Source organism: Lepus europaeus, chromosome 3 (genome assembly GCF_033115175.1).
Source record: "Lepus europaeus isolate LE1 chromosome 3, mLepTim1.pri, whole genome shotgun sequence".
NCBI lineage: Eukaryota > Metazoa > Chordata > Mammalia > Lagomorpha > Leporidae > Lepus > Lepus europaeus.
Window position 1 is genome coordinate 107,519,611 of NC_084829.1, and position 13,572 is coordinate 107,533,182.

Here is a 13,572-nt window from a genome sequence, read left to right on the forward strand (position 1 = left end):
AACAAATAATGATAACGTTATTATTTATTAGCACTCTTAAGTACTATAATTAAGATGATATACAATTTTTTAAAAAAAGTAATAATTTCCTTTTAGACTAGCAATAACAACAAAATCTTACAATTGCACAAAAACAATACAAGAAACAAATACATTTAGTAAGAAATGTGTACTAATTATAAAATCTGGCTGGGGCTGGGGCTGTGGTGCAGTGGGTTAACGCCCTGGCCTGAAGTGCCAGCATCCCATATGGGCACTAGTTCGAGACCCAGCTGCTTCACTTCCTGTCCAGCTCTCTGCTATGGCCCAGAAAAGCAGTAGAAGATGGCCCAAGTCCTTGGGCCCCTGCACTCGTGTGGCAGACCTGGAGGAAGTTCCTGGCACTTGGCTTCGGATAGGCGTAGCTCCGGCCATTGTGGCCAATTGCTGAATGAACCATTGGATGGAAGACCTCTTTCTCTCTCTGCCTGACCTTTCTCTGTGTAACTGACTTTCAAATAAATAAATAAATCTTTAAAAAAAATCTTGCTGATGGATATTAAAAAACCAATGAAGAACCATAATATGTTTCTATATGGAAAGATTGAATTTTGCCAAGATATCAACCATATTCAAATTAATACATATACTTAAATTATTATTGTAATCTGATTCTTTGTGTGTGCCACATAGTAAGGGGTGTCAGCCCTACCAAATACAAACACACCTATAATATTGTAAAATATGGTAGAGGATGAATCACTTAGGAAAACTGGCTATGCATAAAGAACTCTCAAAACTCAACAGTAAAAAAAAAAAGTAAACAAACAAAAAACCCCATGATCCAATTAGAAAATAGGCCAAAGATCTGAAGAGACATTTCACCAAAGAAGGTATACAGATGACAAAGAAACACACAAAGAGATGTTAAAGATCATTAGCCATTAGACAAATGAAAATCAAAACCACAATGAGAAATCATTATACACTTATCAAAATGGCTAAAAAAACAAGGACAACCCCAGACGGTGGTAAAGGCGCAGAGAAACTGGACCCCTCACATACAGCCAGCAGGACTCTAAAACGGCACAGCCACCCCTAACAATAGTGTGGCAGTTTCTTAAAAAACCAAACACGCAATAACCACATGACCCAGCAACTGCACGCCTTGCCATTTATCGCAGAGAATAGAGGATTTATGTTCACATAAGAATTTATACATGAATATTTATGGCAGCTTTACTCATAACAGTCCCCAAATGGAAATAATCCTGTTGTCCTTCAGCAGATGAAAAGTTAAACTGGTCCATCTCTATGGAGTGTGACAGTAACAAAAACAAATGAATTATCAATACACACAATCTGAATCAATCTCTAAAGAGTTATGCAGAAGAATAACAAGAAAAAGTTAATCCCCAAAGCTACATATTTTGTGATTTTTATAAGCAGCAAGACCAGGATGGCAACACACGAGACCCACAGAGATCTGTGACAACGGCTGATAAACTACGGCATTCCACAGCCGAGACAGTGACTAACTTACACACCAGAAAAGGACAAAGCGCAAATGAAGCAAAAGCTGATGTCAGCCATCACCGTGGAAAATCACGATTCCTTGCTCAGTTTTCAGGTCCAGAGCCCGTGTGTGTGTCACATAGTAAGGGGTTTAGGAGCCCTGAAGAATGGATCTTACAACCCTGCAAGTATTTACAATTGTGATCTCCCAATCCTGTTCCAGGAGAACCTACAATCACTCACAGGTGATACGCACAATATGGAAACTGGAATATCCTCCTCTTTAAAGGCTATTGGACACAGGGTCTGAGCTGACACCACTGCCTGGAGATCCCAAAATGCCATCATGCTCCCCTGTGACAGTGAGGACAAATGGAGAGCCAGTGATACATACAGTCTTGGCTCAAGTCTGCCTTACACCACGTACAGTGAGTCTGTGGGACCATCCCAGGGTTAATTTCCTGGTCCCTGAGTGCGTAAGTGGGCCAGCAGATGGCGAAACCTTCACAGTGGTTCCCTGTCTAGGGAGTTAGATGTCAGTGTGGTAGAAGAGACTAAGGGGCCGGTGCTGTGGCACAGAGGGTTAACGCCCTGGCCTGAAGCACCTGCATCCCATATGGGCATTGGTTCGAGACCCAGCTGCTCCACTTCTGATCCAGCTCTCTGCTATGGCCTGGGAAAACAGTGAGAAGATGGCCCAAGTCCTTGGACCCCTGCACCCGCGTGGGTGGCCTAGAAGAAGCTCCTGGCTCCTGGCTCCTGGCTTCGGATTGGTGCAACTCCGGCCGTTGTGGCCAATTGGGGAGTGAACCATCGGATGGAAGACCTCTCTCTCTCTCTCTGCCTCTCCTTTCTCTGTGTAACTCTGACTTATAAATAAATACATTTTTTTTTTTTAAAGAAGAGACTAAGAGGAAGCTCATGAAACCCATGGGCGAGATTAACCATAGTAAATCACCGTGGATGAAGAGTGCTACTCAAAATTATTTAAAAGATGCACGGTGCTGCTTAGTTCTCCAGCCTGGCTGTGCAAAAGCCAGAGAGAAAGAGAGTGAAAGGGGACAACAGATGAGGGCAGACCACTGTAAATCTAAGCGAGGGTAGCCCTAGGTTAGATTGCAACTGCTGCGCAGATGTGATCTTTACTAGATCAACACAGCCTCTTGTACTTGGAATGTCAAGCCTGATGTGGCAGATGCATGCCTTCACTTCGCTCCCCACGGAGGAGGAGGATCTGAGCAGTCTGTATTCTCTTAGAAGGCTCAGCAGTGCACATTCAGCCACACCAAGGACTCTCCTGCTCGTTGTGACGTTACAGTGCAAAGGTGGCTTGCTCATACACAATACTGACAATATCAGAGCTGGTGAGCAGGCCGTGGCAAGCATTCTGGATGCCCTCAGGAGGCACAAGAGCAGAACAAAGTGGGAGGTGAACCTTGCTGCTTTGGTGAAATTTCAAAGGGCCAGTGACATCTGGCGACATTCTCATAAGGTAAAGGCTAAGTTATTGCACCTTACACCTTCTCCCTTAGAAAAGAGAGGCACAGTATTTTGTAGGTCTATTTTGTTTTTGGGGAGAGCATGAAAAGCATACTTGAAAATGCTGTCCTGGGGCCAGTGTCGTGGCGCAGTAGGTTAATCCTCCGCCTGAAGCGCCGGCATCCTATATGGGCACCTGTTCTAGTACCGGCTGCTCCTCTTCCAATCCAGCTCTCTGCTATGGCCTGGGAAAGCAGTAGAGGATGGCCCAAGTCCTTGGGCCTCTGCACCCGCATGGGAAACGGGAAGAAGCACCTGGCTCCTGGCTTCGGATTGGCACAGCTCTGGCCACCGCGGCTGTTTGGGGAGTGAACCAACGGTCAGAAGACCTTTCTGTCTCTCCCTCTCACTGTCTGTAACTCTACTTCTCAAATAAATAAAATCTTAAAAAAAGAAAATGCTGTTCTGACCCATTAACAGGTAACTAGAAAAGCTCTGTTTTGCGGTGCAGTCAAAGCAAGAGGTAGCTCTCTAACACTTCCAGGCCACAGCAGCAGGGGCTTTGCTTCCTGGGCCATCTACCTGGCCAGATCTCACGATGCTATAGGTATGTGATGTATGTTATGGAATTAGAGGAAAGCCACAGCTGGAAGCTCTCTGTGTAGCTCCTTGCAGTCTGCAGCAGAGAACTATTCTCCAAACAGTAGCTCTTGGCATGCTCCTGGGCTCTGGTAGAGAATGGATTTCTGGGAGTAGGCTATGAAGGAACTGCACAATTCACCCGCCCATCAATGAGCTGGGTGTGTCAGACAGACCAAGTCCTGAAGTTGGGTAGGTGGAGCACCAATTGAGGGAATAGTAAAAATAAAGCATTGGGTTCAGGCCCAAGATGGTTTCCAGGACACAAATAAGTTTCATAAAAAGCAGCCCTGACCCCTTGTCACCTGCCTCACGTAACACTGGCTCTCTTTCAGCTCACACCTCATGTCCAATTCCTTGGGAACAGCTGACAGAAAATGACAAAGTTTCATGGAGAATGGTGTTACGTTGGTGCAAGCTATGAATGGAACGTGTCCAGACTCTAGTGTGGCTCACAGAGGGCCCTGAATGGTGGCCGCTGGAGGGACTTCTCCTGGCAGGCAGAGCTTTCAAACAGTACTCTTGATCCTCAGTTTGAAGGGCCACACAGAGTGGCTTCGTCAAAGGCCTCGAAGAAGTCAGATGAGAAGAGAAAAAGAGTTCCGGGGAAGAAATGTGTGACTGGACTTAGAGTTTGGCAAACACACTGTTAGGACTCCTCCAATGGGTCACACACTTGTAGAATCCCCTTCCCTTGAGAGCAGGTGGATCTGTGCCTTGCTTCTAAAGACAGCAAAGGCATAGGAATATCATGCTGAGTATGTGGTGTGGTAGGAGACTCCAACTTAGCAGGCTGGAGGGAAACTTCTTGTTGGCTTGGGAAGCAAGCTGCCATGTCATGAAAGGACCACATAGCAAGGGGACAGGGGGTGGCTTTCAGGACTGAGAGCTGCCACTGGCCGAGAGCCAGTAAGAAAACAGGGACCTCAGACCCACAGCACAAACAGGTGACTTTAGGCAGCAAAGTGAGTGAGCTTGGGAGGGGCTTCTTCCTGAGCTGAGTGTCCAGATGAAAACAGAGCTTAGTCAGTACCTTATTGCTGCCTCACGAAGACCCCGGGCAGAGGAGGGCTCTGCTGAGTGACCCCAGGACTCCTGCCCACTGAAACTACGAGGTCATGAATGTGCATTTTAAGCCACTACATTTGTTATGCAGTATAGAAAACTGACACAAACTGGGCACAAAATCTGTAGATCTCAGAAGAGGCACTGACCAATACGATGGCAGGATGATTCCCTAGTAGATGCCAGTCATTCTTTGACCTTGGTCTTGTTGGTGCTTGCATAGCCTTCTAATGGGCTCCTAAACATGGCGGCAGGGACGGAGGCAATGGAGGCTGTGCACAGGCTCAACAATGGGCTCCCTCTCACCAAACTGATCTAGCTACTCGTGCTGCCGACTGCTGCAGCTACCTGCAGCCGACTGAGGCTGAGCCCTCCACAGAGGACAATCCCTTGGAAGGCACAGAACAGGCACTCAATGACACAGGACACAGGACCCTTCATCTTAGGAGGGGCACACGACATGTGTACCTGGTATAGGTTTGCCTTCCCTACCCACAGGGCTTGGGCCATTGCTGCTATCTTAGAGCTCTGTGTCTCATTGACTATCGTGGGATCTCATATAATATTGTCTTGGAGGAAAGCACTTGCTTTATAGAAAAGGAGAAGTGAGAAAGAGGCAGGTGAACATGGCATCCACAAATGCTGCTACATGCCACCTCATCTAGAAGCTGATGGTCTGACCATATTGGAGTTGTCTCTTAGAGGAATAGTCATGCACCAGCTTGGGATGGTGTGAAGAGTACACTTGACACCCAGTATAGTCCTTCCAAGGTGAGGAACGTCCTTTGAACCAAGGACTGAAAGTACGAGGGGCTCTCACACCATCACTCTCAATGACTGACAGATATGCCGTCTGCTTTCCTCACAGCGCAGGCTCTGCTAGACTGGAGGTGCTGGGCTTGGTGGAGGGCAGAGCCGCTTCTATCAGGGGACCCAGTAAAGGTTTCCCTAGACCTACATCCGCTGCTGCCTCCTGGTCATTTCTGGCTCCACAAGCCCATGAGGAGGAATTGCACTGGCAGGTGGAGACAGGCTTGCTGCTGCACAACTGGGATGAGGACCGTCCATCAGCAACCCAGGGGCTTCTCAGAGACATACATCTCTTGATGCTTTCAGAACGGTGAATGGGTAACTGCTGCCAGCAAGGCCTGGCAAGGCCACAGTACCCAGGGTAACACAGTAATGCCCCTTAGGGATGAGAGCTGGTGAACCTACTGGGCAAGCAACTTATACTAGGGGAAATGGTGGCCAAGGGTAGGAAAATCTAGAATGGGCTACAGTTAATTGCAGTAGCAGATTCTGCAGCTTGTCGCATTAAGCTTCATTCTGTAAGTCTTTCTTTTTTAGAAAGTGGGACTAGCCACTATCTTAAAAAACCAGAGATGGTTTCCTTTATGAAATAGAACAGAGTTAAATACTCGTCTTTCAAAGACCCAAGTCAAAGCAAAATGCCATAACCGACATGGCCATATTCTATTTCTTACTAAACTATGAGAGAAATTTCGAAGCAAAATTTCTTTTTTAAATGTTGTAATTTCTCAACTCTGAATTGACAATCCAACTACTAGTATCACTTCCTGCTATGCGTTTGTGCTACGATACTACACTTTCTTAAAAGTTTCAGCGCGCTACTAGCCGTTGAGAAACCTCCTCAGGGCGGATCCACACAGGTCTTGTGTGCATCTCCTGGGAAACCCAGCCCTTCTGCCTGGGCTAGGTTAGCCGCCCCTCCAGGACAGCGGAAAACACCCCTGGCCGGTCAAAAACGCGAGTCGTTCAAAGGAAAAGCGGTTTTAAAGAAGCAGAGTCCTTGAGGTTTCGTTTTGCGAGACAAAAACTGGCCTGGGGTCCCAGCAGGAGGTGGGTTCCACGCCACCGATACCAAACTGCCCCGCGCGGCGGACAAGGAGCACCTGGAGGAAGACTACTTACCTGCGGACGCTCCCGGAGCTGTTGAGCTGTTGCCCGGGAAACCTCGCGCAGCGCCGCGCAGGGCATCTCGGGGCGGGACCTCGGGGCGGGACCTCGGGGCGGGACCTCAGGCCGGGACCTCGGGGCGGGACCTCGGGGCGGGACCTCGGGCCGGGACCTCGGGGCGGGACCTCGGGGCGGGGCCTCGGGGCGGGGCCTCGGGGCGGGACCTCGGGCCGGGACCTCGGGGCGGGACCTCGGGCCGGGACCTCGGGGCGGGGCCTCGGGGCGGGACCTCGGGCCGGGACCTCGGGGCGGGACCTCGGGGCGGGACCTCGGGGCGGGGCCTCGGGCCGGGACCTCGGGCCGGGACCTCGGGGCGGGGCCTCGGGGCGGGGCCTCGGGGCGCTTGACACGCGGTTAGCCTTGCTCTGAGGCAAAGCCGAAAGCTTGGACTTTGGGGGTGGTTTTTTCTTAATTCCCTGCACCACACAGCCATTACACAACAGGGATTTTGCTGACTCTCTTAAGGATAAAATAGCTAACAGGGAGAGGAAAACCACCGACCCCCGCTGAAGGGTCAGCCAAGAGCCGATTTCCAGGAAAATAAGGGCGGAAGTGCAGGGAAAAATCAGGCCAGTTTTGGAATGGATCTATCAGAGAACCCCCTTCGGAAAATCGCAAATCTTCGCCCTTTTCCAAACAGGGGGAGCAGACACACAAGAAACTCGAATCTGGCCGCTTTTTCTCCGCCCACATTCCCCCTTGCCCTCACCAAAGATGGCGCCCACAGCTTCTCATTTTAGCAGCACGCAGGTCCTGAGAGCCTCTAGCCGGCCTCTCCACGGTACGTCCTCCAGTCCCGCCCCCATCACGACTGGGGCGGGGCTTGCCTGGAGGCGGGGCTCAGGAATCCGGAAACACCTGAGCTGCAGGCGGTCGTTATAGCTGTAGCGCCCAGGCGGTGTTGTTTCCCACAGGACGTGGGATCCCGGCTCTGAGGTGTCTTCCTGCCGCGTCCCCGGGGCAGTCCGGCGGCTGCCACAAGCTGAGCCGCGGCCTGGTGCCCTGTTGCGGGGCCCTCATTGGCTCGGGCCATGCCCACAGCCGCCGCCCCCATCATCAGCTCAGTCCAGAAGCTGGTTCTGTATGAGACCAGAGCTGTGAGTACCTGGCGCGGCGGGACGCGGGCTGGAGGAAGGCGGGAGCGGGGTCCTGGGGCGGGGTCTTCCCCTGCCCTGCCCAGTTCTGGAGCGGGAGCCCTGGGCCGTGCGCGGGGGTCTGCACCCGGTGTTCGCACCCAGGCCGCTGCTGCATTTGCAAGTATTTGGCAAGTGCAAATATTTACACGTTGGAGCCGCGGCCGGGACGGGACGCGCTGGAAGCAGGTGCCTGCGGGACCTCAGGAGCAGGTGCCGAGGTTCCGTGGGAGTCACTGGGCTCTTTTCAGCGTTCAGAAAGTCTGTTGAAGTTCGGGGATTCATGGTTCCACACCTTACACGCGGGAGTATGGGGGAAAAAACTTGACCAATGGCTCCGTCACTTTCCTGTTCCTGTTTTATCGCTGTGATTGATGTTCATCACGTGGACTTTGCTGAATTTTCTGGTTCTCCTTCCCCCTACCCCCGCACTAATTTAAAAGGAAAGAAAAACTTACTTTATTTAAAGATGGTTAGTTTATTTGGGTAACATTAGCTTCCTTTTTTTAAGATTTTATTTATTTATTTGAGAGGTAGAGTTACAGACAGAGGGAGAAACAGAGAGAGAGAGGTTTTCCATCCGCTGGTTCACTCCCCAAATGGCCACAACTGCTGGAGCTGAGCTGAACTGATCTGGAGCCAGGAGCTTCTTCAGGGACTCCCACGTGGGTGCAGGGGCCCAAGGACTTGGGCCATCTTCTACTGCTTTCCCAGACCACAGCAGAGAGCTGGATTGGAAGAGGAGCAGCCGGGACTAGAACTGGCGACCATATGGGATGCCAGCACAGCAAGGGGATGATTAACCTGCTGCGCCACAGCACTGGCCCCATAGCTTGCTTTTCACTTTACATTTTTTCTTTCTTTTTTTTTTTAACAAGATTTATTTATTTTTAAATTTTTAAAAAATTATTTATTTATTTATTTGACAGGTAGCGTTATAGACAGTGAGAGAGAGAGAGAGAGAGACAGAGAGAAAGGTCTTCCTTCCATTGATTCACTCCCCAAGTGGCCGCTACGGACGGCGCTGCACCGATCCGAAGCCAGGAGCCAGGTGCTTCCTCCTGGTCTCCCATGCAGGTGCAGGGCCCAAGGACCTGGGCCATCCTCCATTGCCTTCCCGGGCCACAGCAGAGAGGCAGACTGGAAGAGGAGCAACCGGGACTAGAACCCATATGGGATGCTGGCACTGCAGGCAGAGGATTTAACCAAGTGAGCCATGGTGCTGGCCCCCACTTTACATTTTTTCAACATGTTTTACTTTAAAACTTTTGTTACTTCAAAATATTACTTCAGTGCCTTCATAAATAGTGAACAAGCACATGGATTCCTAGTTCTCTGATTTGGGGGATGCTATTGAAAGAACTACATACTTTCTGTGATATCTTTTTGTTTTTTTAAGATTTATTTATTTATTTGAAAGACAGCATCATAGAAAGGCAGAGGGTAGAGAGAGAGAGAAGGAGAGAGAGGGAGAGAGAGGGAGGGAAAGGGAGAGACCTTCCATCTGCTGGTTCCTTCCCCAAACGGCCGCAACGGCTGCAGCTGAGCTGATTTGGAGCCAGGAGCCAGGAGGTGCTGGGTCTCCCTCGCAGGTGCAGGGGCCCAAGGACTTGGGCCATCTTCTACTGCTTTCCTAGGCCTTAGCAGAGAGCTGGAGCGAAAGTAGAGCAGCTGAGACTCGAACCAGTGCCCATATGGGATGCCAGCACTGCAGGTGGCGGCTTTACCTGTTACACCACAGTGTCAGTTCTATGTTTAAGGCTACTCGCCTCATGGTAATATGACCACAGAGGCTGGATCCTTGCTTAATACTTTCTACAGGGCTAGAAAGTGTCTTCAGGGGGACATGGAGGGGAACTCAGCAGGTTGTCTCCCATAGTGGTAAACCACACAGTACCTGTCTGAAGTGTCTCAGTTCCAGTGCTTTCCTAGTAGCCTTTCTTCCTCAGTCATCATGAGCATGCAACCCTTGTGGATTCTAAGTGAGCTTTGCTGACAACCTCACTGGGTTAGATCCCGACCGGAACACGAAAGGATCTCCTGGTCTGTATTGGTAAGGCTGCGCCTTTCTCTGAAGAGAGTCCTGCAGGTTTATCATGTTGTCCTTGCAATGAAATCTTCCTACTTTCTATAAAATGTGCTGGAAAGCGCCCTTGGTTCTAAATAAAGCACAGAAGTTTCAGGCCGATCAGAAGCCACACGCATGAGGCCTGGTTGAGATGTTAGTGTTCTTTCTAAAGCGCTGTCACGTAAAGGGGTCTCCTCAGCCATCTGTGTGGCCTCCATGCTGAAGAGAGTGCACTCAGAACCCCTCCGCTTGGCACTCAGAGACATATCTGGTGCACCCTCAACTTACCGTCTAGGCCTCCATCTCATTTCGTGTCAATTCGGCGGACGTGTGCTGAAGGTCAGCACTGTGCCTTGCTGGGCAGTGAGACTGTGTTGCTTTCGGTTCCCCATATGTACTCAGTGTTTTCTGCTGTTCTCTTCCTGTAATGTCTGACTCATGTACGAAGCTGGTACCCACAGGGCAGAGCAGGCAAATGCCTTTGCAAATGTTAGACTCTCAATAGACCCTGGTTAAGGGCACCTAAGGCAAAGACATGTGCACTGTGAAACTCTGGAAACTCAAGCTCACTCCGGCCAGCTAGGAGATCAAAAGGACGTTTTATCGGAAGGATGTTTGGAGAGCCACTGAGTGGAATCCTTGGGGGATCCTGTCTCCCCAGCTTCTGGAAAAGCAGGAACAAGATAGCAGGATGGAGAGCCCTCCCTGAGTGCTGCCACACACACAGGGGGCAGGTACTGGGAGTGAGAGCCTGATTGGCTCAGGTGTGCTTGGGCACCTGCACCTGGCAACAGGACACCTGGCAGTGATGGCTGGGCTGTGGACACACCCTTCCCTCACAGGGACTGTTGGGGGCCAGGCACCCACCCTGACAAATGTCTAGTGCGTTGGTTCTCTGAACGCCGGTTTCCTTATTAGTTAAGTAGGTGATTCTTCTTATTTATACTTTTATCTTTTTTTTTTTTTTATTTGACAGAGTTATAGACAGTGAGAGAGAGAGACAGAGAGAAAGTCTTCCTTCTGTTGGTTCACTCCGCTAATGGCTGCTACGGCCAGTGCTGCGCCGATCTGAAGCCAGGAGCCGGGTGCTTCTTCCAGGTCTCCCATACAGGTGCAAGGACCCAAGTTTTTGGGCCATCCTCCACTGCCCTCTTGGGCCACAGCAGAGAGCTACACTGGAAGAGGAGCAGCCGGGACTAGTACCCGGCGCCCCAACCGGGACTAGAACCCGGGGTGCCGGCGCTGCAGGCGGAGGATTAGCCAAGTGAGCCACGGTGCTGGCCCTATAGTTTTACCTTAAAAAGCTATAAACAGGGGCTGACACTCTGATATAGTAAAGGTTATACCTCCACCCATATAGGTGCCAGTTTGTGTCTTGGCTGCTTCACTTCTGATCCAGCTCTCTGCTATGGCCTGAGAAAGCAGCAGAAGATGCCCCAAATGCTTGGGCCCCTGCGCTTACGCGGGAGACCTGGAAGAAGCTCCTGGCTCCTGGCTTCAGATTGGCTCAGCTCCAGCCGTTTAGGCCATCTGGGGAGTGAACCAGCAGATGGAAGACCTCTCTTTCTGTGTGTGTCTCTCTCTCTGTGTGTAACTCTACCTCTCTAATAAATAAATAAATCTTTAAAAAAAAAAGCAATAAACACAAAGACTTTTTGAGTAGTAAGCTCAAAGTTTAAGGAACATAAATAACTCAGGAAAAGATATAAAATTGCTGGCAATGAAATAAATCCTAGCAGTTAAAAAAGATCTGAAGTATGTTGTAATCATGAGAATAATAGCTAATATTTCAGAGTATTCAGTCAGGCACTGTTCAAAGAATTCTACAGATTTTATTTTATTTATTTATTTTTACTGTAATGCCCCCATACTTTGCCAGACAAAAGCAAATGTCTTTCTCTTTCTTTTTTTTTTCCTTTTTTTTTTTTTTTTTTTTTTTTTTTATTCTTGAGAGGCAGAGAGAGAGATAAGAGAGTTGGTTTCCATCTACTGCTTCACTCCCCAAGTGTCCACAGTGGTCAGGGGTGGGCCAGGCTTCAGCCAGGAACTGGGAATTCCACTCAGGTCTCCCACATGGGTAGCAGGGACCCAGCTACTTGAGTTATCACTGTGGCCTCCGGGGTCTACCTTAGCACAAAGTCAGGAAGCAGAGCCAGCCCTCAAACCCAGGCACTCTGATGCTGGCCACGGGCATCTTAACTGCTAGGCCGAATGCCTGCCTGTTATTACTTCATCCTCATAAAACCTCTAAGAAGTCGCTGCTGTTACTGCTATGACTCCAATGGCTAATATTTTTATTTGGTGAGAGATAAAAACAAGGCAAAGAGAGTTTAGGACCATGCTACATGATGTGCGGTTGGACCTGCGGGGAGAGAGATTTATAACTGAACTGTGACAGATTGCATCTAGAAACAGATTAAATGATTGGAAACTTTTATATAGATTTGACAGAATAGTTTTTTTCCCTCATGCATCAGCGAATTTGGAAATCCAGTTTGTGATTTGAATTTCTTTGTTTTTTTTTTTTTTTAGTTTTTTATTATAGAAAGTCAAGCATATACAAAGTAAACAGAATAAAAATTCCTGTGTATCCATTTCCCTGCTTCAACATTACCAGCACCCTGTCATTCTTCCTATCTATAACTCATTTCACTCCCACCTAGTTTTTCAAGTTCTTTTCCTTGAGAGAGAATTGATGTAGTTTGAGATGCACAAAGCAAAGTTGTAGCATTTGGACAGAATGGGATGGAGGGTTTAATTCAAGAAGGCACACTGTCATACGTGGCAAGTTGAGCTGACTGTGAGCAAAAGACTTTGGTTTCTCGCCTCATGAGGTTTCCATAGAACTCCGTGAATGTCCTAGTGATGTGGCAACCAGCTTCATCCAGAGAAAGTCGTTCAAGAGCAAAAAGGACAAAGCTGCAATACCTTTTGTGTCCTGGCCTCTGGGGTCACACTCTGGCATGTCTGCAATTTGTTACTGATTATGCAGGTCAGCCCTGCTCAGACAGACGGCACAGGTAGCAGGAGATGAGAGGACAGGCTCTTAGAACCTGACCACAACAGAGACTGGGTTCACTTTTTTCCATACATCAGTTGTTCAGCATCATTGGTTGAAAAGATTATCCTTTCTCGGTTGAGTTTCTTTGGCATCCTTGTGGAAAACTCACTGAATAGATGTGAGTCTACTCCTTAACTGTTTTGTTTGGTCAGTTTTCTTTTGTAACATCATTATCAACTTGATTGTTGTAGTTTTACAATAAGTCTTTTTTTTCCTCTTTTTTTTTTTTTAAGATTTATTTATTTATTTGAAAGTCAGAGTTACACAGAGAGAAGAGAGGCAGAGAGAGAGGTCTTCCATCTGCTGGTTCACTTCCCAGATGGCCACAACGGCCGGAGCTGTGCTGATCCAGAGCCAGGAGCCAGGAGCTTTTTCCAGGTCTCCCACGCGGGTGCAGGGGCCCAAGGACTTGGGCCGTCTTGTACTACTTTCCCAGGCCATAGCAGAGAGCTGGATTGGAAGAGGAGCAGCCGGGACTAGAAACGGCACCCATATGGGATGCCAGCGCTTCAGGGCCCGTGCCGGCCCCTTACAGTAAGTCTTAACATCAGAGAGTTGCCCAACTTTATTCTTTTTGCAAATTATTGTAGCTATTCTAGATCCTTTGTGTTTTCGTATGAATTTTGTAACAGGCCTGTCCACGTCTGTTGAAAAGG

General features: G+C 48.9%; 2 protein-coding genes across 3 annotated transcripts in view; one reads left to right on the forward strand and one right to left on the reverse strand.

The window, feature by feature from the left end:
* AK9 (adenylate kinase 9) overlaps positions 1-6,686 on the reverse strand; it is a 150,602-nt gene extending 143,916 nt beyond the window's left edge. For both annotated transcript variants that reach the window (XM_062187650.1, XM_062187651.1), the window contains exon 1: positions 6,610-6,686. The gene's annotated coding sequence lies outside the window, so the exon portion shown is untranslated. The remainder of the gene's footprint in view (positions 1-6,609) is intronic.
* Positions 6,687-7,497: 811 nt separating this feature from the next.
* The window catches only part of FIG4 (FIG4 phosphoinositide 5-phosphatase), a 132,419-nt gene continuing 126,344 nt past the window's right edge, over positions 7,498-13,572 (forward strand). Inside the window, exon 1 of the mRNA XM_062186599.1 lies at positions 7,498-7,751. Coding sequence (XP_062042583.1) covers positions 7,686-7,751 — 66 coding nt within the window. The 5' untranslated portion in view covers positions 7,498-7,685. The remainder of the gene's footprint in view (positions 7,752-13,572) is intronic.